Source organism: Synchiropus splendidus, chromosome 13, assembly GCF_027744825.2.
Source record: "Synchiropus splendidus isolate RoL2022-P1 chromosome 13, RoL_Sspl_1.0, whole genome shotgun sequence".
NCBI classification, from domain to species: Eukaryota; Metazoa; Chordata; class Actinopteri; order Syngnathiformes; family Callionymidae; genus Synchiropus; species Synchiropus splendidus.
Window position 1 is genome coordinate 5,615,893 of NC_071346.1, and position 21,736 is coordinate 5,637,628.

The 21,736-nt window shown below is 50.9% G+C and overlaps 3 protein-coding genes across 10 annotated transcripts; 2 read left to right on the plus strand and 1 right to left on the minus strand.

Annotated features, from left to right (window-relative positions):
• The first annotated feature begins 517 nt into the window (after positions 1-517).
• On the plus strand, positions 518-8,887 carry zmynd11 (zinc finger, MYND-type containing 11). 5 transcript variants are annotated; one of them, XM_053884327.1, is made up of 16 exons: positions 518-811; positions 1,878-2,013; positions 2,081-2,240; positions 2,556-2,579; positions 4,251-4,412; positions 4,487-4,564; positions 4,625-4,717; positions 4,846-4,933; positions 5,014-5,069; positions 5,134-5,211; positions 5,324-5,442; positions 6,433-6,754; positions 6,833-6,907; positions 7,051-7,329; positions 7,398-7,583; positions 7,649-8,887. In XM_053884327.1, the coding sequence occupies exons 2-16, from the start codon at positions 1,883-1,885 to the stop codon at positions 7,769-7,771; spliced, it is 1,974 nt and encodes a 657-aa protein (XP_053740302.1). In that variant the 5' UTR covers positions 518-811; positions 1,878-1,882; the 3' UTR covers positions 7,772-8,887. The 5 variants fall into 5 exon arrangements, with proteins under 5 accessions (XP_053740302.1, XP_053740301.1, XP_053740303.1 ...); XM_053884326.1 differs by having other exon boundaries at positions 520-811; positions 6,433-6,763; XM_053884328.1 differs by lacking the exons at positions 518-811; positions 1,878-2,013; positions 2,081-2,240; positions 2,556-2,579 and adding exons at positions 2,819-3,804; positions 3,872-4,035 and having other exon boundaries at positions 4,136-4,412; positions 6,433-6,763.
• Positions 8,888-9,406: 519 nt separating this feature from the next.
• stard3nl (STARD3 N-terminal like) lies at positions 9,407-12,504 on the plus strand. Of its 3 annotated transcripts, XM_053883952.1 has the most exons (9): positions 9,410-9,528; positions 9,972-10,035; positions 10,112-10,356; positions 10,928-11,005; positions 11,269-11,346; positions 11,674-11,727; positions 11,796-11,913; positions 12,089-12,187; positions 12,339-12,504. In XM_053883952.1, the coding sequence occupies exons 3-9, from the start codon at positions 10,159-10,161 to the stop codon at positions 12,389-12,391; spliced, it is 678 nt and encodes a 225-aa protein (XP_053739927.1). In that variant the 5' UTR covers positions 9,410-9,528; positions 9,972-10,035; positions 10,112-10,158; the 3' UTR covers positions 12,392-12,504. The 3 variants fall into 3 exon arrangements, with proteins under 3 accessions (XP_053739928.1, XP_053739929.1, XP_053739927.1); XM_053883953.1 differs by lacking the exon at positions 10,928-11,005 and having other exon boundaries at positions 9,407-9,528; XM_053883954.1 differs by lacking the exon at positions 12,089-12,187 and having other exon boundaries at positions 9,408-9,528.
• Positions 12,505-12,733: 229 nt separating this feature from the next.
• Positions 12,734-20,528, minus strand: LOC128769892 (solute carrier organic anion transporter family member 5A1-like). Of its 2 annotated transcripts, XM_053883950.1 has the most exons (11): positions 20,456-20,528; positions 20,178-20,292; positions 18,223-19,417; positions 15,626-15,758; positions 15,340-15,560; positions 15,114-15,278; positions 14,848-15,046; positions 14,620-14,779; positions 14,289-14,533; positions 14,159-14,223; positions 12,734-14,083 (listed from the first exon to the last, which is right to left on the minus strand). In XM_053883950.1, exons 3-11 carry the CDS (start codon positions 19,157-19,159, stop codon positions 13,575-13,577), a joined length of 2,634 nt encoding a protein of 877 aa, XP_053739925.1. In that variant the 5' UTR covers positions 19,160-19,417; positions 20,178-20,292; positions 20,456-20,528; the 3' UTR covers positions 12,734-13,574. The 2 variants fall into 2 exon arrangements, with proteins under 2 accessions (XP_053739925.1, XP_053739926.1); XM_053883951.1 differs by lacking the exon at positions 20,456-20,528 and having other exon boundaries at positions 20,178-20,425.
• Positions 20,529-21,736: the final 1,208 nt, after the last annotated feature.

The following is a 21,736-nucleotide window of genomic DNA, read 5'->3' on the forward strand; positions in this document are numbered from 1 at the left end:
AAGCCTCATCAGTCCAGGATGTGGTCTGGTGGCATCACTTTTCTATAGCTTCATGCTGTGATGGAGAAAGCAACAGGTTGACAGTAGACCGGCCTCACAGTGGAAGTCATTTAGCTGAGGGTTCTAGGGAGGCAGATGGTACATCTCTGTGCTTGACTCCAAATGTCTTCATTGGTCATCATCACATTAGATTAGATTATATTGCCTGTGGAAAGTCAAACCTGCTTTTAAAGGAGCAATAGGTTTTGAAGACTAACCAAAACAGAAGTCCATTAACTCCAAAATGAGATCTGCTGGTCTGTCATTTCACAATCAGGACGTGATGTGCTGTTTCTCCTCTAGAACTGACTGAAAGAAAATGTCATCTTGTCTTGGTCAGAACATTTATAATCCAACCTGAATCCGACCAGAATCATGACCCAAGATGACCCAGGGTCCACACAACAGATTAGCAGTTATAAATTACGGAACCATGAAAGGGTATCACAGATTTGCATGACCACACGCAGTGTGTACCTGAGACGACCTGTACTTTGCTGATGGGTACCGGCGAGGGTCCACGCAGACAAACCGAGCCGATATCTGAGTGTTGGCAGACGGAGCCGCGCTCTCCCGGCTGAAGTGCAGTGAGGCGGACTCCACCACTAGAGTCCTCCCGGTGCTCGTCTGTGTTTACCTCAGCCCGGAGCTGCTGCACTGAAGCCAGCTGGACCCGGACCACCGTCCACAGCTCGTCGGAACCGCAGACCCACCGATGTGAGCTGCTCGTCTGGGTTTTCCGCAGCGCTGTGAGTTGGCGACACCGAACCAGGTGAGTTCCTCCGCTTTGGTATAAAATGCCTCCACATTAGCTTAGCTTAGCCGCGGCTGTCTGGCGAGCTGCAGCGAAGAACTTTAACAGCGGATGTGTTTGGTGTTGTCTGACGGCTAAACACACCGGTTTGACTCAGAAACCTCAACTTTGTGGTTTAAAAAGCTTCCTCCTCGGTTCTGTTTACTGTTAGCCTGCTAGTGTTAGCAGCCGACTGCATTAGCATCTACAAGTACGATGCAGACATTTGCTAGCATGTTTGCTAACAAATGTCTGCCATCTTGGCGTTAAATGTTGCCGTAGACGCCATGGATGCGTGAATTGGGCGTTTTATTCGTGAGAAAGAGGGACTCTCGTGGTTTGATGCGCCCATCAGTCTGTGCTAACTCCAGCCTGTGGCCTTGCGAGTCTCTTTGTTGTTAAACGTCTGTCTGCTGTCATGTGTCAAACCAAAACACAAACCCACTTCTTCTGCTCAAATGTTCTTTTAACACGATTGTCTATCGTTGCGCCGCGCGGCTCGGTGGTTCGGCGGTCGCTGTCTCCTCTTGTCTGGGGTCAAATCTCAGCGGGCCCATCTGTCTGGGCTTCTCTTGTCTCTGCTTGTTGGTCTAGTCCGGACACTTCGCTCCCCTGTTGACATCATCGGACAGGGGTAACATGCTGTTTGTTTATCCGCTGGTAACCCGTGTTTGACAGGTGACCCAAGCAGGTTAACTCCGCCTCCTCGCTGAAGCTGGTGGTTATTAATTTTTATTATAGTCAAGGCTGTTGGACACTAATTCTCTCACGACAGTTTTTCCGAGTCTGGTTTACTTCTCTGGTACCATTAAAAAAAGTTATCTGACGACTTAGTTACTCTACTGCTAATCTGAATTTAAAAGTAACCAAGTTAGATTACAAGTTACTTTACAAGTAATGCCCCCCTTCTGAACATGACATTTATATTGATTTTGACCTTTATATCTAAGATGAAAAATTGTTTACCTTTTGTGTTGGTAGTTAGATTTTCTGTTGCCTGACTAAGCAAGGTGAAGCTAATGTGTATTCCTTGTGTTACCCTCAGTTGTCATGAACAAGGAAATCATGTCACGTGTGGAGAAGAAGCGACAGGCGGACCCCAAGGTGGTCCAATATGTGTGGTCTGCCATCGAGGTCATCCGTAACCAGAAACAGATTGCCAACATGGACCGCATCTCAAAGTAAGTCCATCATCAGCATCACATCACCGGACTTTGGTGTTGATCACTCACCCCCTCCCCTGTTCAGGTATCTGAGTCGCATGTATGGAATGCACCCGAAGGAGACGGCTCGACAGCTGAGTCTGGCTGTGAAGGATGGGCTGGTGGTGGAGACCCTCACTGTTGGCTGCAAAGGTTCCAAGGCGGGAATCGAACAAGAAGGCTACTGGCTGCCCGGGGACGAGATGGTGAGTCGGGATGTGACAACTCGCATTTTTAGATTCAGATCAGTTACTGGCGGTGGTCACCTCCACTGTCCCATAGTGCCTCAGACTATCTTGAGTATTGAGTATACTGAGATTGAGAATACTGTTTATTCAAGTTTGTGATTATTGTTTGATAAAAGGTGAAGTTGAAAGTTGTAACTAAGCACACAATAGTGATCCAACAAGTGTACGAGTCATTTACACCTGAGCGCACAAGAGATCCAAAATCATGATCGCTTCCCGGGCGACACATTTCAGAGCTTTAAACACAACTCTTTGACTCACTTGCAATCACAGGACCCCAGAGCCGAGGGCAGTAAGGTAAGTGCTGCATTGCTTCTCCTCTCCACCAGGGTGTGCTCTCTTCTCTCGAGTGATCGCGAGGAAAGACATCGTGCAGCGTCTGACCACAGCCAATCGACTAAACAAACACCGAAAGCTTTTAGTCTGAAACCCGAAGTCAACCGACTCGCTGAAGCACTCAAGTTGTTGCCAAAAAAGTCACCACCCTCTCTGGCTCCGGGGATGGTGTGGCTTGTAAATTAAGAATGTAGATTTCTGTTTTTGGCTCTCTGGTTTTAAAACAGAAAAGGCAGTTGCAGACCGTGACACAGAAATCTGCCTTTGGTCGCTGCACGACATCTTTTCTCTCTGACCTGTATGAAACACGTGCCTGCTATCTTCCTGCAGATGTGGCCAGGCTTGCTAACATTATGTCCACCTGCCTGATTACCATGTTACTCCAGGCGGCAGTGGTCAGTGGGGATGACAGGGATGTGCTTGGGGTTGTCAGGACTCCGGGCTACTTTTGAGACTCAACCTTTTCTTGCTAGCTTGGATTAAAATTACACTGTGATGTGATGAGGTTCAGCACCTCGTAGTGTATTAGAGGTTGGGTTTGGAATGAGTGTGATCAATTTTTATCAAGCAAGCCAGTCCATCTGCAGGTCTGTAGCGAGCAGTCGTGCCTGGTAGAGTCTGTGGTAGACGTCCGTCTCTCTACTGTGGCATGCTTTTCTCCCTGTATTTCTTTCTTCTTGGAGAACAAACATAGAAGGTTCATCTTCACTGTGACCCTCAAGAACAGTCAGCCTTTTAGATGTTTATGTTGTTCCCACAAGTAAGTGCAGTAACGCACCTGCTGCATGAGATGAGAGATTGTGTTTTATTTCAGCATGTCCAGTTGAGTTAAATCAAATAAAATATTGCCAGTGGACTCGGGAAGAGCCAGAAGATCAGCTCTTTTTCATGACAGTTGCAGCAGAGAACCACACAGGGATGCTGGAGGTGATGATCATTGCTGTCGTCACTAATCGCAGAATGAAGGATCCACATTCCACGACTGTTGTAGGGACAGTGCACTCGCTGAAGAATATGCTTGAAGATTGATGTTTTCAGTTCATGTGCTGGCAGGGAGGAGCATGGGGAACTTGCAGGAGGCGTCCCAGGACTACCATGGAGCTGTGATCGACTTTGCGTTGAATTTGTGCAAAAAGTTCAGATTGTATTCAACCCTGTTGTAGTAAGAAGAAAACACACAACACCAGTGAGTATTTGGTCGCATGGAAGCCTGTGTGGTCACTCAGTCGCTGCTCTTCTAACCGTCACGGCAGCACACATGGCGAAGAGATCAGGATCGACATGTAGCTGAGGTTAGACTGAGTGGGAGAAGTTGGAATGAAGTCAGACGCAGCAGGAGGAGGAGAGGAAACTTGTGAAAGTGTCCTTCATCAATGATCCTGTCTCCAGGAGGTGAAGTTCAAGTTCAAGTTGTCAGGTGTGATGTTGGCGTGAAGGCTGTCTCTAACAAGACTAAAATTCTGATCAACTCTGCATGTTTAACCGAGTCTCCTCACTGGTTTTCTTGGTGACTGCAGTGAATCGTTTCCCTCAGCAGAGGGAGCTGCGTCACCACTGCGCTCCGCTGCTGTGGCCTGGCGGGTTGGAAGGGGGGGGTCACCTAAATGTGGCTGTGCTGTGTCTTCCCTGCAGGAGTGGGAGGCGGAGAGTCACGACTGGTACTGTTTCGAGTGCCACCTGCCCGGCGACGTACTCTCGTGCGACAACTGCTTCCGGGTCTTCCACCTCAAGTGTCTCTCCGACGAGTGCAAACCGCGAGACGCCGGCTCGCTCTGGCAGTGCGTCGTCTGCAGGGTAGGTAGCACTGTTCACGTGAGGGTCTGCGCTGGGCCGCACGAGGAACTTCTGTGTGGATCTTTGACCTGCAGGGCAGCAAAAAGAAGAACCTGAACAAACAGGAGATGTGTAAATACCTGCGCTTCATCGTGCAGCGCATGAAGGAGAGGGTGAGTGCACACGCTCCTCATGTTCAGACCCACAGGTGTGACGGTGCTGTCGTTCTCCAGGCTGTGGACCTGAACAAAAAAGGCAAAGACACTAAACACCCCATGTACAAGCGACTGATCCACACTGCTCTGGACGTGTCCCACATCCAAGAGGTCAGACCATTCTGCTTATCTGAGCCTCACTTCCACTTCCTCTGTGTCCATCAGAGTCAGCTCCATCTTCTTGGGCACGTGTCTGATAGCTGTAGGTCATCAGAGGTTCACGTCTGGTTCTTTTACAGAATCTGTCGGAAGGAAAGTACAAGAACTTTGAGGAGTTCAAAGCAGACGCCCAGCTGATTGTTCACAACACAGCCATTTTGTATGGAGGTGAGTAACTGACATGCCGCAGCCGGGGCGGGTGTTTATATTAATGTGACACCAGAGGTGATTTGTGTCTGTGGTTCCAGTGCACAGCGACCAGGCAGAGATTGCACGACTGCTCTTCAGTGACACGTGTCACGAGGTACACACTTTGGGCTCGATTCATTTATTTGGGTCGATCTGAATGCACCTGTCCTGTTCTCCAGCTCAACGAGCTGCTGCTGTGCAAAAACTGCTTCTACTTGTCCAACGCTCGGCCGGACAACTGGTTCTGTTACCCTTGTGTGAGTACGACTCCCCGGCACACACCGATGTTTGGCCATCGTTGTCTGCTTTCTGTACTGCTGTCTGCTTTCTGTTGGATTTGATCTTTAGTCAAGCTGTGTTCTGTTCCAGACCCCGAGTCATGACCTGGTCTGGGCCAAGATGAAAGGGTTTGGCTACTGGCCCGCCAAAGTCCTCCAGAGAGATGAGAACCAGGTGGACGTCCGATTCTTTGGCCACCAGCATCAGAGGTCAGCAGCCGCTTCTGGGGATACAAGACAAAGTGTAGACCAGGGATCTTCAAATGGGTCCTCAAAGGGTCAAGGAGATGCCGGTTTCTGTTCCAAACCAGCAAGGTAGACCAATCAGGTGTCACCTGAAGCAAGCAGCTTCGGACCCTGGATTGTTTCACCTTTGTGTGCTTGACTGGTTGGAACAAAAACCTTCACCACCTTGGCCTGGTGTGGATGTATGAAGAAGTCAGGTGTAGACGTGTGGTCCAGCAACAGTATTGCAGATGGGTGTTGCTTAGGGCAGTGATTTTTAACCAAAGGGCCGGGGCCCATGGTTGGGCCGCTACCGCCTCCTAGAGGACCGTTAAAAGTGGCAACAGTAAACACTCTTCATGAAAGCACCTGTTGAAGCAGTTTTGAAAAGTAATTAGAACATTTTTGGCAATACTTTTTTTGATACTTAAATCTTCTTTGGACTTTAAATGAAATATATTAATTTTAGTTTAGGATATTTAGACATGGTTTTTATTTATTTTATTCAAAATTTTATTCAGTTTTTCCAATTTTCTCAACAGTTTGCATCAAGTGTATTTTTTTTCTTTTTTCTTTAGTAAATTTGATGAATATGACTTGCACCTGCTTCTGCTGCAGGTTGGACTTTTCAATGACAAATATCTTTGCAATGATCACATGTCATTTCACAAGGCTTTGGTTTGTTTACGTATAAGTAGATTAAATATGGTTGTTGATCACAAATGAAATCAAGAGTAATGAATGAGTTCTGATGAATGGGCCCCGGGCCCCACATCTTCTGGGAAAGGTGGGCCCCGAGATCAAACAGGTTAAGAACCCCTGACTGAGGGCTCACAGGTTCAGGCTTGTGTACTGGAAGCCACAGGATGTTGGTGCGTCTTCAGATGTAGATCAAGACCAAGACCAGGGCAGAAAAATGTCATCCTGGGAGTCATATACTGCTGCCTAAACTGACTCTCCTGTTTGTGTGGCCAGAGCCTGGATCCCCTCGGACAACATCCAGGACATCAAGGTGAGCGTCCAGCAGCTGCAGGTGAAGCGCAGCAACGGTTGGAAGAAGGCCTGCGAGGAGCTGGAAGTCTACCAGAGGTTTCTGAGGGAGGGACGTGTGTGGAAAACCAAACTGGAGGAGGGCAGCCAGCAACAACAGAAACCGCCATCAAGCAAACCAGAGCCAGAGGAAGAAGAGGAGGAGGAGGAGGAGGAGGAGGAAGGGCAGGAGAGCAGCGGGAGGAAGGAGCGGCTGGAGCGCACCGAGGAGGCCGAGTCCAGCATCTCGTCGACCAGCAATGAGCAGGTCCGACATGTAAGTGGTGGAGCATGGACCCTGTCAGAATCCGCCCACTGATGTCACATGACTCCTGTCTGCCCACAGCTCAAAGGTGCCCACGAGCCCAAAGCCAAGAAGAGTCGTCGAACTACACAAGTGGAGCTGAAAGAAGAGGCCAGCGTGAGTTTGATTTTCACCATCTACAAGGTTCTGATCATGTCAGTCAGTACGAGGTGGAACATCGCAGAGACTCACTCACCTCTGTTGGTCTCCTCAACTTCAGAAACAAGTCATGTTGACTGTTAAGCTCTTTTGTCTGTCAGGACCCAGAGCCAGAGATGGAGGCGGTCAGCTCCAGCCAGGAGATCCCGGTGTCGTCTGCGCCCCCGCAGCCCGAGAAGCTGTCGGTGTCCACGCAGACGAAAAAGGCCAGTGGCTCGACGCCGCGCACACTGCACCGCGGCACGCAGACCAACACGGACGGCGCCTGTCAGAACATGTGCCGCGAGAAGTACACAAAGGTCTTCAACGACGTCAAGGAGATGATGAAGGCCGACCACAAGAGGGAGACGGAGCGGGTGGTCCGCGAGGCGCTGGAGAAGGTGAGTCTGAGAGGTGTCGCTCTCTGGGGGGAAGCTGTGTCCTCATAGCGTTGTGTGTGTGGTCACAGCTACGGGCAGAGATGGAGGAGGAGAAGCGGCAGGCAGTGAGCAAGGCGGTGACCGGTGCTCAGGCGGAGATGGAGCGCAAGTGTAAGACAGTGAAGGAGAAGTGTAAAGAGGAGCTGGTGGAGGAGGTGAAGAAGCTGGTGACACAACACAAACAGCTGATCTCCCAGACCAAGAAAAAGCAGTGGGTGAGTTGGCTGCGGCTCCTCGCCGGCTGTAGAAGTGTGGACTCATCCTTGTGTGTCGTCGCCAGTGCTACAACTGCGAGGAGGAGGCCATGTACCACTGCTGCTGGAACACCTCCTACTGCTCCATCAAGTGCCAGCAGGAGCATTGGCACGCCGATCACAAACGAACCTGCCGCAGGAAGAGATGAGCCGGCCCCGCCCCCTCGCCCTCTCCCCTCAGCACGCCATTGGTTCACAGCCATCTCTTATCCTGTCAGTCAGTGTGTCCGACACACATGCGCGAACACCCGCACGCACACACACACAGCTCCTGCGTTCGGCCTCCTGGACATACTTCCTGTGTGAGAAACAGCATCTGTTTTTATTGTTATTTAATTTCCTCTTTTTCTGTGATTTCTTTTCTGGCTCTGACGTTCGGACATTTCACTGAGCAGTTTCTTCTTGACTGTGGAAGATTGTTGTTATTTAAGTTTGTTGTCGCAGGTGAGTGTTACCCTTGTAGACTCCCGTGTCTCACCGGAGCCGCAGGAATCAATGTGAACCAACGGCGACCGCGTCGCGACGTTGTTACGTGCTCTGGACCACACGCCGATGCGCTCTTGTTGATCGCACCTTCCTTTTGTTCATGGCTTCGTACTGAAATCTCTTCCTCCCTCGCTCACTTATTCGGAACAGGGTCACTACGTCGGCCTTGAGGAACGCTGACTAATCATTTCTGTTTGTATTTCTAATCACTTGTTGCTGAGGTAGTGCACATGGGAGTCAGTTTTTAACGAATGGATTTGGTCACGGATGTTTTCTTAGGAAATGTTCATCACTAAACTTGGTCCGCACGACAACCTTTTATTTATTGACACGTTTGTTCAGCTGCATGTCGACAGCGCCGTGGTGTGAGGAAGAGCAGTTCCTCGGAGCCAACGCTCGGCGAGACGCGTCATATCTCCGTCCTCCGCTCTCTTCTGCACGTACATACATGACATATTGCCAAACGTACTCTCAAGATGGATGCGGAGAATCCCGCCGAGTGCTGCCTGAATCCTTTAACATGGCGTCCTCTCATTTATTTCTTCTTCTTTTTTTTTTTTTTTTTTTTTAAGAGGTCGGTGGTCTCGGCCTGTTTCTACGTTGACGTGCATGTTTTTACTTTTTTATATCCATAATCTTCATCCACGTCTGACGGCGGACTGACGGACCAATACGAGATATTATGCAAATGTGAACGATCAAAGTTTTTTTAACAGATTTCCCTGCGCTGAATGTCGAGTGTCTATACGTATATAATTATGTGTGAATAAAGTGATGTATAAATATAACAATGCCTGGTCATGTTTTTCCACACACACACACACAGTCATGCAGGAGGTCCAGCTCCTCCAACAGTTAAGTCTCTAATCTGGGGTTCTCTCTGTCCCCAACTCTCTGCTGCTGCGAAGCCAAGTAAAGCTAACACTGATGTTTATCCGAGCTGAATGAATGATGTCATCATAAAAGTCTGTGTGAGTGCACAAATGATATTAAAATTTATAGCATTGTTTATGGTGTGACGATATGGGTTGAACATTTGTGATATGGCAAACAATAGACGCCTTGTGCTTTTTAGAAAATTATTTTTTTTAATTTAGTATGGTTTTTGTTGCATGTATTTATATTTTTTAGTATTTTTTTTGTATTCTTTTTATTTATGTCAACTAAAGTCGGTGTCAATATAAAGTGGTTTTCTACGCAAAGAACCGTCCCTAACTTAACTTTTATTCGAACTCGCTACGTGTTGTCTGTTAAAGCAACGCCATTGCGTGTTTGCCGACGTCGTCTCACCGTCCAACTCCAAGTCCCAGACGCCTTTGCGGTAGCCACTTCCGATCCCGAGACTGCTGGAGCAGCTTCACTTTCGCACCTGCAGACTTCAACATTCAGATTCTGGGCTGGTTCGTCCTCACTGGACTCGGTGAGTGTGACTGTTCAGACTCCTCTGTTGCTTCCGGAAACACTAACATTGTCGTGAACAAATGGCGAGTTTTCTCGCAGGCTAAATGTAAGGATAAACAAAAACACCGCAGTGTTTGTCCCCGGATGACGTCACACCTGCTGTTTAGCTGCATTCTTCATTCAAAATCTAAACACCAGACAGACTTTAGATCCGTTCAATTCGGTGCATTTAGAAATTCTGTCGTCGTTGTTGTTAGCATTTCCGTTAGCCTCCCCGCAGCAGCTGCAGACAAACGTCAATCGAAACTAGCCCTGAAACCACAAGCCTTCAGAAGTCACATCTCTACCGGTTGAACCAAATCCTGATGACGGCCGTGGACTTGATGATGTGGGGCTGCGAGGTTATAATGTCGTTGAAATGACGGCGCTGTTTAACGGTGTGTTTACTGTTTCTTTATTCAGGACAGAGCGTGGTATCGGTGGTGCGTTCATGCTCCTTCTGGACCAGTTGGTGTCGCACAGTCTGGTGAGTTCAAGTGACTCGGAGAGGTCGCACCTCCCTGTCGTGAAGACTGTGAACACAGCTCTGGTGCTCCTTGCAGTGATGCTCAAGTCTCCTGCGAGTCTCCGCTGATGGCGCCACTCTAACATGGCGAGTCGATGCAGTAGCAGCGCCGACTCGCGGCTCACCGGCAGGGGAGTCGCCGGCACGACGCCCATCTCTGTCCGGGCCGAGTCCTACGACTTCGGGGAGAAGAAGTGCATCTCAGACGTGAGGAGGACCTTCTGCCTCTTCGTCACCTTTGACCTCCTGTTTGTGAGCTTGCTCTGGATCATCGAGCTCAACGTGAGTTGTCTGACCTTCACCTCTGGTTTGTGCCCAGGTTCTCAATTGATTTGAGAGTCCTGCAGTCCACCAGAGGGCGCTTTTGATCCATTTAGTAGTTGTAGCCAAGAGTGACTCGGCTGGACCGGAGTCTCTCACCGTGTTGACCAGGTTTAACTTTCTTCACACAATAACCTCTATGTTTCTAGAAGCTTCTCATGTGTTTATACAAACAGAAAGTGATGTCGGGTACGAGGAGTGAGAGAACTACAGTGATATTCAGGTCGCTGTGATAGCAACTGTTAATGATTCATTGACAGTGACTCAGTGATCTGATTCTTCTGCCGAGCGAAACCCATATCGGTTTTATGGCTCGCCGTCAGTCAAATAAAAGCTGCTGTATTTGTCTCATGACTCGGCTGATCCTCAGAACACGCCTGAGCAGGACAGGTTTCCTGTGTAAACGCAGTAGGTGATGATGAGCGTTTCAAGAAAGCGCTGCGGTGAAATGTGATTCTGAATCTTGTTTGTGTGTGTCATTCAGTCTCGCGATGTTTTGACTGTGGTCATGTGACCTGTGCGTGTGTGGCAGGTGAACGGAGGGATTCCCACACAGCTGGACAAAGAAGTGCTGCACTATGACTACCATGCCTCCTTCTTTGACATCTTTGTGAGTCCCACCTCGGACACTCGAGTCTCACCGTGTTTCACTTCTTGTTCTGGAAGAGGAAGAGAAAACCAGGTTTAAACCAGCGTCGGAGTTGGTTTCCTCTGCAGAACAAACACTCCTCGTCGTCTTCTGTCTGACAGCGGTAGACGGTAGCACAGCGCCTCCTTGTGTTACAAGTGGATATTGCGCTGCAAAATAGAAGGAGGAGGCGGGAGGAGCTCACGTTTCTCTGCAGCGCTGACTTCTTGCCTTCCTCTCTGCAGCTCCTGGCGGTGTTCAGATTCGCCGTCCTCATCTTGGCCTACGCCGTCTGCAGGCTTCACCACTGGTGGGCCATCGCGGTACGTTTGTCGGGGTCATGTGACTCTTCGTGTCAAAACTATTCCTTCAGTTTAATTAAGAAAAGCTTTACTCGCACATATATCATTTTAATATTCAATTATGTTATATATTTTATTTAATATTGGAATATATATAAATTATATTATTAGTATTATTTAATACCATACCATATTTATTTATAAAGCACTTAAAAAGCAATACAAGGTCTTCATTAAGTGATCATTAATATTCAATATTAAATAATGTTTAATATCAGATGCTTGACCATCAGATATTTAACTTTATTTATATGTTGCCGTGACATTGTTGTTCTCCTGCTCGGACAGATGACTACGGCGGTCAGCTGCGCCTTCCTCATCGTCAAAGTCATTTTATCAAAGGTGAGATTCTGTTTCTTCCGCTGACCTCCATCTTGTCAGACTTCGTGTGTGTGTGTGTGTGTGCGCAGCTGCTCTCTCAAGGGGCCTTCGGCTACCTGCTGCCCATCATCTCCTTCGTGCTGGCCTGGATCGAGACCTGGCTGCTGGACTTCAAGGTTCTGCCTCAGGAGGCCGAGGAGGAAAACAGTAAGTGACGTCATCAATTGCAGGAAGATTCAGCTGCAGTTCAGTCCGCGACCACAAGGTGTCACCACGGCACTTTATGACTCATGTTCTAAAACGAGTTATTTGCGAACATGGGAGTTAGCGCCCTCTAGAGGAGCGCAGGGACCAGAACTCAAACGTCCTCACTTGGTCTCAGGATATCGGTCATTGCTGGACGCCGCTGAGCGAGCGCCTCTCATGTACGCCGGCCCACTTTCAGACGGACAGTTTTACTCACCGCCAGAGTCCGTCGCAGGTCAGTCCACCGCCGCACATGCTCTCTGAGTCTGTCACCGTCTGAACCAACTGTTGCCCCAGTCTTGACTCGAGCCAAGGCTCACTGACCTTCACGATATGAGGCAGGTGGTCATGTTCTGTCTCTCTCTTGCTCCTCCTCTGCTCCTCAGACTCTGATGAGGACCTGGACATCAAACTGGACCCAGACAAGGTGCTGGTCTGACCCGACAGCCTCACAGCCTCCTCCCTTTTGTCCTCTTTCTCAGCAGGGGGCGCTCTCCTCCTCATCTCTGGCCAGTTTTATGATTCCCACTTGCTAAAATAAAAGCTGCTTCAGATCAATGAGTCACTTCTTTCTTCATCCGGAAGAAGTGTGTGGAGGTTTGCTTCTGTTTACTTCTGTTTACAGTTAGCAGAACTACATTTTTACCCTTTAATCTACATCATTTCCAATTAACGTCCGAATTGTATTATAACTACTGCACTACAATTACTAGTATTATTCCTACTTCGTTTTGTGGATGGTGGTCATAATGTTTTTGCAGCGGTACAAACACACCTGGTCTCAGTTGAGCTTTATTCTCTCGACAACAGAGTCAAAAACAAAATAATTCAGTCGTGTTCGATAAAAATACTCGGTCGCTCCTGCAGGTGGCGCCACAGTCGGCGAGCTGCCGGCGGTCAGAGGACCAACATCTACTGGGACTAACCAGAGTTCCTGTCACCTCGATGTGGATCAGCGTTCCCAACTTTAGATGATGAAATTCTAGTCTACATGACTGTGGGGACCAACTGTGGACTACATGAAGAGGAACTACTGAATCCAGAACCACAGCTCAGCAGGGAGGAACCTCCGACCGCACGACAAGGGACCAACAAGACGTCTTGAAGCAGGAGTTTGTGCGGCGCATCGTCCCGGCTGGACTGTGGTTTGGAGTCCAGACTACTGATGAGGCAGGGTTTCGGGGACTCAGAGTGGTATTGGCAAAAGCGTCCAGCAGAGACTCGGACTGTTGCCGAGACGTCCAGGAAAGTTCTTCACCATGAGACATTTTCACGTAGCACCATGCCATCGGTTTCCAGTCCTGAACACGTCTAGTGTTTCACGTTTTTCTTTATTTCTTAAAAAAGGCAAAGGGTTTGGGGGGGCGGGGAGGGTGACGCGATGCTGAGGTATCTGTTCAGAGCCGCCCCGAGAGTCCATGTCCTGTACAAGTGACGACTGTGACAGAAGGCACATGTTGCCGTAGGGGTGGGTGGGTGGGGGGCTCTGCGGCAAGGTGGACCAAAAGATAACTGACGCCTTCTGGTCTTCGCAGTCTCAAGACCGCTATTGTCCCACCAGTATTTGCGATCCAATATCAAGTGGATAACTGGTGACCCCAAGACTAGGTCCAATAGGACTTTCAGACTCTGACTGAGACATGTTCCAGGGATTGCGCCGGGCCAGGGGGCACCGCAGTGCCCACAGGAGGGGGTGGTGTTATTGCTTTCAGCTCATCGCCGGGGCAACTCTGCGTGCTGACGCCGCGGTTCAGGGCGCCAGCACGTGGGGGCCCATTAGCCAGCAGAGCACCGTGGTCACTGCGGGGAATGTTGACGGGGCAGGAGCGGGTGCGGGCGTGTCCCTTGTGGCCCCCGGGGTGGCACACGAGGCTTCCTACCGTGTCCACGGGCATGAGGTGGCGCTTGAGCCAGCGCTCCACTCGCTCCTCCTTGTACTTGATGGAGTACCAGGTGAGGAAGATGAAGAGGAAGCCAAGGAACTTGAGGCTGGCGGCGAGGCCGAAGTAAACAAAGCGCAGGGAGGTCACGTCGTACTCCCAGCAGGAACCGTGAACGCCGCAGTCCTGCTGCCACAACATGCAGGTGGTGTCGATGACGGCGCCAAAGTATATCGGGGTCGGAATGTAAGCTGAGGGAGGAAGCAGGAGGATCATGAAGGAGGCGAGTCCGCTAACCAGACCGGGTCAAACAGGGCGGGGCTTACCGAGAGTCCTAAGGAGGACAAACTGCATCCCAAGAGCGAAGGGTCGCTCCTGCTCCGCCACAGACCTGCAGACGGAGAGACCGGGTCATGAAACATGGACTTGAACCCCCGGTCTCCACGAGCGTCCTACCTGAGGGTGACGATGATGGCGGACGGCTGAGCGCAAGCGGTGATGAGCGTGACGATGAAGAGGAAGATGAGGAAGGGGATGAGCGTGCTGCAGGTGCGATCGCACTTCCCCGACACGGCATAGCCGTTCTCGTTCAGGTAGGTCTTGACAATGACCACCTGCAGCTGGTTCCCACCCTGGCTGCCGGACGACGGCGTGATGACCTGCCGGCTCTGGACACACGCACAGTCCGAGTAGTTCCGGATCTAAAATGGAAAAGAGGCCTGTTTTCTGAGAGAACCTTTGGAACGCCGGTCAATTCCAACTCAGGTTTGTGGCGACGGACACTCACCCCGCTGCTGTCGTTGGCGACGCTGCTGCACCCGGCCAGACACGGGTTGAAATACGTGATACCGTCAGAGCCGCAGACCGGAGCGTACTCGTGGATCCTGCAGCCACAGTTAACATTGCAGCCGCCGGTCAAGTTCCTCTGAGTCATGGTGAGAGTCGGCCTGCCGGACCCGGACACAGTAAGTTCAGAAGAGGGCACATTAGGAGTCGACAAGTCAGAAGTACCGACCCGGTGGTGTAGGGGATGTTGATGCCGCCCAGGTTGATGCTCTCGCAGCCCACGATGAAGAGCGTGGAGAAGCAGAGCAGTGACACACCGCTGCAGATCATCGCCAGCTTGGCCGACTCGCGAGCGCCGAGCTTCAGCTTCTTGATGATGTAACCGCCTAGCACGATGCCCACGCCGGCACTCGGCACGATGATCACACCTGCGGTGAGACAGTGACAGTCAGAGCCTGGGAGAGACACTCGATCCCGTGTTTAAACCGGCCTCACCAGTGTAGATGCTGGCACTGGATGCCGGGATGCCGAACTGGGACTCGATGAACTTCGGTATGAAGGTGATGAAGGCAGTGACGATGGCGCTCTCTGCAGTGTAGGACAGACTGACGAAGAGGAAGGTAACGTTGCTGAGGATCCGAACCGCTGCCTTGGGAAGGTCTGCAAAGACAGAGGGTTAGTTCTGCATCCACACCGTTCCCAGCCCACAGAACCAAAGTACCTTTGATGTCCTTGCCGAAGCCCATGGAGGAGGTCACCTGCTGGCTCTTGCTGTTGTTGCTCTTCTCTTTGAGGACATCGTCGTCGCTCGACAGGTCGTCCAGACTTAGCTTCTTCCTCCTTTTCTTCTTCTTGTGTCGCGGCGGCAGCTTCTTTGGGAAGGTGAACATCGGGAAGATGACCAGCAGCATGGCCACGGCACACAGCAGGAAGCCGCTCCACCTGTGGGACGGAAGCGTTTTCGGACTCTGGACTTCTGACGACAAAGCAACCTTGGCTAATCTCACCAGTTCCCAATGAAGCGGGGGTCGCTCTGGTCGATGGTCACGGCGGTCTTGGGGTCCACGTAGAAACCGATGAGGACTCCACCGAGCAGGTAGCCAGCTGCAGGTCCCAGCGCACCCATCACGTACATGATCGCTGGAGAAGACAGAAGACGAGTCAAGTCTAAGTCCAGTTCTACTGCTCATCAGAACTGACAGTCAGCCGGCTCCCTCATGGGCAGGACCAGAACCTGGACCTGGGCTCACGACACAGACAACAGAATGTAGAACTGTAGTCTACTTCTGACACCATTTCTGGCACAGAGAGACCAAGAGGGACCAAGCCTGAGGTCCTCACACCCACTGCTCACTGTGGGGAGAAAACTCGGACCACTGAAGTCGACCTCAGTGACCTGTAGCAACCTTATGCAACTCCCCGAAATCGTACTAATCGGGCATTAACGGCACAAAGAGCTGTGTGTACGGGTCATGGGGCCGGTCATATGACCCGACAGCAGGGGGCAGATTTCTCCAATTAGGAGGAATTAAAGTCCGACATTCTTGGCAGCGGTTGAAAGGAAAAGTCGCTTGGCGTGACTCGAAAACCTGCCAGAGTCCTGGGAACCTTTGGAGGTGTTGTACGGAAACTGGCGCTTTGAGCCGCTGGGACCAAATCAGAGCTGCTACTATCATCCACCACCACTTCCTGATGTGTGTTGAAGGAAGCAGATCATGAGGGCTTGTTTCTAAGGGGTAGTCTGAAATCGGCCTAGTTCTCAGGTGAGCACCACTTCGGGGTTCAGTGGATCTGCTCAGGAACACAAGGCGCCACAGCCGCTCGTCTGGTGACATCATCAGAGCGGGACGGTCTGGACCCTGCAGTCGGCTCCTGATAATCCCGTCCCGCTGGAGACAAGGGAAGGCACTGCCCTGGCAGACGGCCCTGTTACGCAACGTGGCGGCGTGTGTTGAGGGATTTAAGAGACGACCAGGAAACAGAAGCAGGCGCTTCAGTGGGCTGACCGAGTGGGTACTGACCACTGCAGAGCTGAGCGCACTCCTGGAACATTAGGCTTGTGACAGACTCGTCCTGCTCTGCTCCTACTACACTTCTGTCCTACACAGTCACATGACCAGGCGCCCACAGACAGAGGGACGGCCGCCCCTGACCCAGGCCCCCCATGAAAGGGCTGATGCTGCTGTCATGGCGACATGCTGACTCATCATTGTCTGCTTGGTTCCCGCCGCTCAGCAGTCTGAATGTGACCCCGGCAGGCTGGGATGGAGTGAACATGGACCCATTCAGGCGCCCGCAATCGTGTCACTCTGCGACCTTCTGCGGCGGGTGGCTGACATGGCCCCAGGCAGGACTCTAAGTAGGCTAACACATGTGGAGCGGAACGTTTGCTCCACAGCTGAAGGCACCCTGGTGTCAAAACCGAAAACTGCGACGGTCTGATTCTGACAGAAGCCGTCGCCACGGAAACAAGAGCCGTAACATGAGCTTTCCTGCTGGTCCATCAGTCCACAGGTGGCCAGCAGGTGTGAGGTCAAATAGGAGGAGGGTGGTCGCTTGAGACTCTAAAGGTGAGTCACGCGACCCTACCAGACCCAGGTCTCCGACTGTTGACCAGGTTTAACCCCCTCCACACACAGCAGCACTGACACTCCACAACAAACACAACTCTGAGATTTAAAAATCGAATTTGACGATACTGACTCAATAACTCGAGTCACTTTAGTGATTGACTCAGTGTCCGAGAATGATTGAGCTGACAAGTCACTATGACTCGGCTGCTGACTCGACTCCTCCATTAATCTTCTGAGTAAAAGTGTCTGGAGGTGGAAGCAGAAGCGGAACGCTAGAGTCAGCATTTGATCTCTGTGAGTAAATACCATCCTGGTTTGAGGACACGTGAGGAGGAGGTTTGGGGTCACAGGGGTCCACGTCGCCGCACACTTTTCTGTCCTGCAGACATGAGGTTCCGCTGAGATTCTTCACATGGAACCTTCACAGACACCAACTCCTACAACCGAGACGTCTTTCACACTCCTGCCGTGACCAGGACTGAGACAAAGTCAGGCGGCGGGACCAGAGTCGGACTTGTGTGAGGCTCAGCGGGCTCGAGTCCCAGTCCAACATCAGCTGGAAAGCCTCCACGCTCTTACAGAAGCAGATTACTGATGAGCCGAGCCGCTCTGGGACGGGTCCAGATGAACATGTGGACTTGTGAGAGCTGAGAGAGAGCGCCTCTGAGCCAGGATCACCTCTGGGTACTCCCTTAGAGTTTACTCCACAATAAAGTGTTTTCCTCCCACCGACGGTGAAGCTATTTTGGTGGGGTGAAGTCATCAGGTGCTGCTGGTGACGGCACCATGACTCAAACTTGCCGAGCTTCACATCCCAGAGACCCCCCCTGCCTCCGCCCAGCCCCGCCTGACTCGCATCTATTTCTGTTTCACAAATGCTTCTTCAGTTTCAGGCTGTTAAGACAAAACAATGCGATGTAAGTTCCAGCCCTGCAGTGGCACTGTGACACCCACACACAGGTCATGCTCTCGTGAGCATGAAACTTATTTACGTGAGACACCAGAAGGGGGCGGCAGACTCGGCAACTCACCGAGGTACAGCGACGCGTTCTCCTTCTTCACGTTGTCGTCCAGGTAGGTGGGTCCAAGGGTGTAGATGGGCGTGGAGCCCATGCCCACCAGGATCTGTGCGATGATGAACAATGCCACGTAGACGTTGTGCTCGTTGCCCTCCTGGTCTCTGGGACAGGAAGTGATGTCGACCCGGTCCCGCCCACTGGTGTTGCCGTTCATGCAGAGACCCTCGTTGGCCAACGACGAATTGACTTCCTGAATCTGGTACGGCGGCGAGATGAAGTGAGGTAAGGAGAAAAGCGCGGCGCCCACAGCGATGAGGATCCCGCCGACCGCCAGCCATCGTGGCCTCTGGCCCCGCCCCCCGAAGTAGCTGATGAAGACCACCACCAGGAGGCTCCCGATGTCGAAGCAGCTGACCAGGAGGCCCGACTCAGAGCTCCTGAGGCTGTACCTCTTCTCAATGGTGGTGATGACACTGCTGAGGTAGCCCGACACCATGAGCGACTGGATGAACGTCAGGTAGCACATGCAGAACAGGAAGCAGCGAGAGTCCTGCAGCACCACGGACAGGTACTTCCTGCTGGGCATCCTCAGTCTAGCCATCTGGGCAGCGAAGAACCCCACAGGCTTCCTCCTGGCGACCTTCTTGCTCCGGCTGGTCTCCGTGTTGGAGCTGGGCCGGTTCAAGGCCGACTTCCCCGGCTTTGCTAAGTAGCTTGTTCTTGCCGGGGAGTCGGCCTGCAGGGACTCGGCAGTGGCCGGGAGCTGAATGAACTCGGCGCTCTCCTCCGCCGTGATCGACATCCTCACCGAACTTCTCAGCAGCGTCTCCTTCTGGGGCTCTGCCTCGGTCAACACCGGCAGGCTCTTCGACTTGAAGTCCACCCCCGGATCCTCCAGCTCTTCCTTCCGGAGGGACTCGGACAGCTCGGCCTCTTCGTGGTCTTCCATCTCTGTCTGGCTGAGAGCGAGGAACCTTCAAGGGCAGCTGCCCGTCACATGAATAATGAAGGACAACATCCAGACTCGGGTCATCCAGGGACGCTGGCGGAGATGATGGTTTATTGTCTTCTGTCACTCTGGCTCATCGTTGGACCAGCACCAGTCCAGGACCAGCAGGCATCCCTCCCTCCCTCCTGTCAGCAGGTCCTCTCTGCTGCTCCTCCAAACAGAGTCCACTTGACGAGTGCGCACCGCATCCCAGCGACCCTGCAAACGAAGACCGCACGGTCAGACCAGCTCGACGGTCCCCCCGCTCCTCCTGGCTCCTCCCCCAGTCAAGGGCATCTCAGCCGGGGTTATCGCCGCACCAGCTGCCGGCGTGCGATAACATTCGAGACGACCGTCAGCGAGGACGAAGAGCCGCGGGAGGAGCTGCCGCAGTGCTGCTACCAAAACAACACCGACACCGGAAGAGACACTTCAGAATAAAAGCCGTGTCACTGCTGAGCACCAGTTTAGTTTAAATCTACCGTCTGAGGATGGATGAAGTGGGAATAGTGACGTCAGGGCGAGAAATAACGAACCGCTAAAACCAATGTGATAAAGAACGTGAAAAGACAGGAGCCGCTAACGTGTTGGGCGATAAGCAAACATGTTATTGATGAATCGAGTCGCTGGCGAGTTGTTGATCACGTGACGACAAAAGGGATCAATAACAAGCACGACATGATCATTCGTCGTTGATGTCATTCTTCTGTTGACCTCCACTGGAACACATTCTACACATGTGTCAACGAGAATTCCTGAGGTCTGAGACTCGCCTCTGGTTCCGACCGGTCACGGTGAAACAGTCCGAGCGATTGTGTTGGCTGGACAGCGGCACACACGGCGTAAATTCAATTAAAATACCGCATTGTGCGCCATTACACAGCAGGCTTTTACTTTGAAGGTGACGGCGCTAGCCGTGATGCTAAACCGCAGTAACCCTGACAAAAAGAACCGAGTGGTCGACGGAGGGTTCACTCACCTGACACTCGGGACCGGCGACCTGGACTCGCACCGTCAACCTACACCGGACTAGCGAGGATCCGCGGGGACAGACGGACGGGCCGGGTGGGGGGCACCGGAAGAGGAGTGAGCCGCTTAGAAAATAAAACGAGCGCACGAGGAGAACAATAAAAATACAATTTCGGCACAAAACACAAGCTAAAGACACGACGTTTTCTTCATGTTGGAAACGTTTGGAACAATGTTAGTCAGTTTGGGTCAAACAAAGCCGCTATTGAAGCGTGTGTGTAGACTGACCTCTGGTGGACAACGTGAGTGACGCATGTTGACGTGACGGCAGAGTGAGGCGACCTCTCTCAAGAGTCACAGGTCAGGAGTCTCAGTCAGGACCACGACCTCTGTTTTTCTCTGTTTTGTTCTTCTGACGTCATAAAGAATCATCCTGCGTTTTCCTCTTGCCATCTAGAGTAGATGAACCAGGACTTGCGGGGAGTATTTTATTTTATTTTTCTATTTATTTAATTTTGTTTACAGCACTTGCTAGTTCGAAGCACTGATTCTGATTCTGATTCTGAGTGGAGCTGCTGTCCTTCCTCTTCTTGGGGATTGCGGCACAAACTGGAGGACAATAACTTTGAACCATCTGGATTTGTGCAAGTGAATTTCACACACAAGTATTCGACGCATTATTTTATTTTGTTTTAACGATTTTCTATTATATATGTACGAAAGAGGATTAGGGCCAGTGAAGAAAAAAAAATATTTATACTTATTATAATTATAAATATATAATTTATACTATATTATAATTAAAAACTTTAAAAAACAGTGAAAATTCTCACTTTAAAGTCACAATTCTGAGTTTTTATCTCAGAATTCTGACTTTAATCTCAGAATTGTCACTTTAAAGTCAAAGTTAAAGTTTTTTCTTCACTGGCCCTAATCCTCTTCTATATATATATGTCACGAATTGAGCTCAATTTACGTGTACGTTTGTGATTAAGGACCACTAGAGGGCGCTCGCGGACCGGCATACATGCGACTGTTTTTTACTTGGAAATTAAACCGTCCATTTTTCATCATTGGGGTCTCAGTTAATGATTAGAGATCAACACTTGAGTGACGCCATCCAAGACCTCTCACCTCCAGGTGCAATACAGCGCTGCTGATGATGTCATGGCTGCATGTGCGAGCAGCCTCTTGGTCTTCCCATTGAAGATGATGGAAGCATGAAGGAGGAAACTGTGAGACCTCAGTCTTTGTCAGTGTGTTGTTGCCTCGCTGGCTGTAAATAAATAAAATAAATCCACAGTTCTGAATGAAAAAAGTTCCTCTTGGAAATGTTCTACTTGTCAGTGTGTGAAGAAGTGGGTGTGATGGCAAGGAGGAGGAGGTTACAACACCAGTCACCTCACTGGAACAAGGATGAGAGCAAACTGAAGTCTCTGTCAGTTGAGCTTTACCGATGGATTGTTTTAGCAGGAAGAAGAAGTACAGCTACGTTCTCTTCTGTCTTGTTTGCCGCATCGACTGAGATCCCAGTGGAGCAACTCGACGTCTGCTCTGAGGTTCAGGGAA

Bases quoted from the DNA above. Each gene is read 5' to 3' on its own strand.
- stard3nl (XM_053883952.1), top strand. From the start codon at position 10,159: ATGGCGAGTCGATGCAGTAGCAGCGCCGACTCGCGGCTCACCGGCAGG. The intron at 11,006-11,268 runs GTGAGTCCCACC...TCCTCTCTGCAG, and splicing joins CCTCCTTCTTTGACATCTTT to CTCCTGGCGGTGTTCAGATT. The intron at 11,914-12,088 runs GTAAGTGACGTC...ACTTGGTCTCAG, and splicing joins GGAGGCCGAGGAGGAAAACA to GATATCGGTCATTGCTGGAC.
- LOC128769892 (XM_053883950.1), bottom strand. From the start codon at position 19,159: ATGGAAGACCACGAAGAGGCCGAGCTGTCCGAGTCCCTCCGGAAGGAA. The intron at 15,561-15,625 runs GTGAGATTAGCC...TCCGTCCCACAG, and splicing joins CCCCGCTTCATTGGGAACTG to GTGGAGCGGCTTCCTGCTGT. The intron at 15,279-15,339 runs GTACTTTGGTTC...CTGTCTTTGCAG, and splicing joins CTTCGGCAAGGACATCAAAG to ACCTTCCCAAGGCAGCGGTT.
- zmynd11 (XM_053884326.1), top strand. From the start codon at position 1,883: ATGAACAAGGAAATCATGTCACGTGTGGAGAAGAAGCGACAGGCGGAC. The intron at 5,070-5,133 runs GTACACACTTTG...CCTGTTCTCCAG, and splicing joins TCAGTGACACGTGTCACGAG to CTCAACGAGCTGCTGCTGTG. The intron at 7,330-7,397 runs GTGAGTCTGAGA...GTGTGGTCACAG, and splicing joins TCCGCGAGGCGCTGGAGAAG to CTACGGGCAGAGATGGAGGA.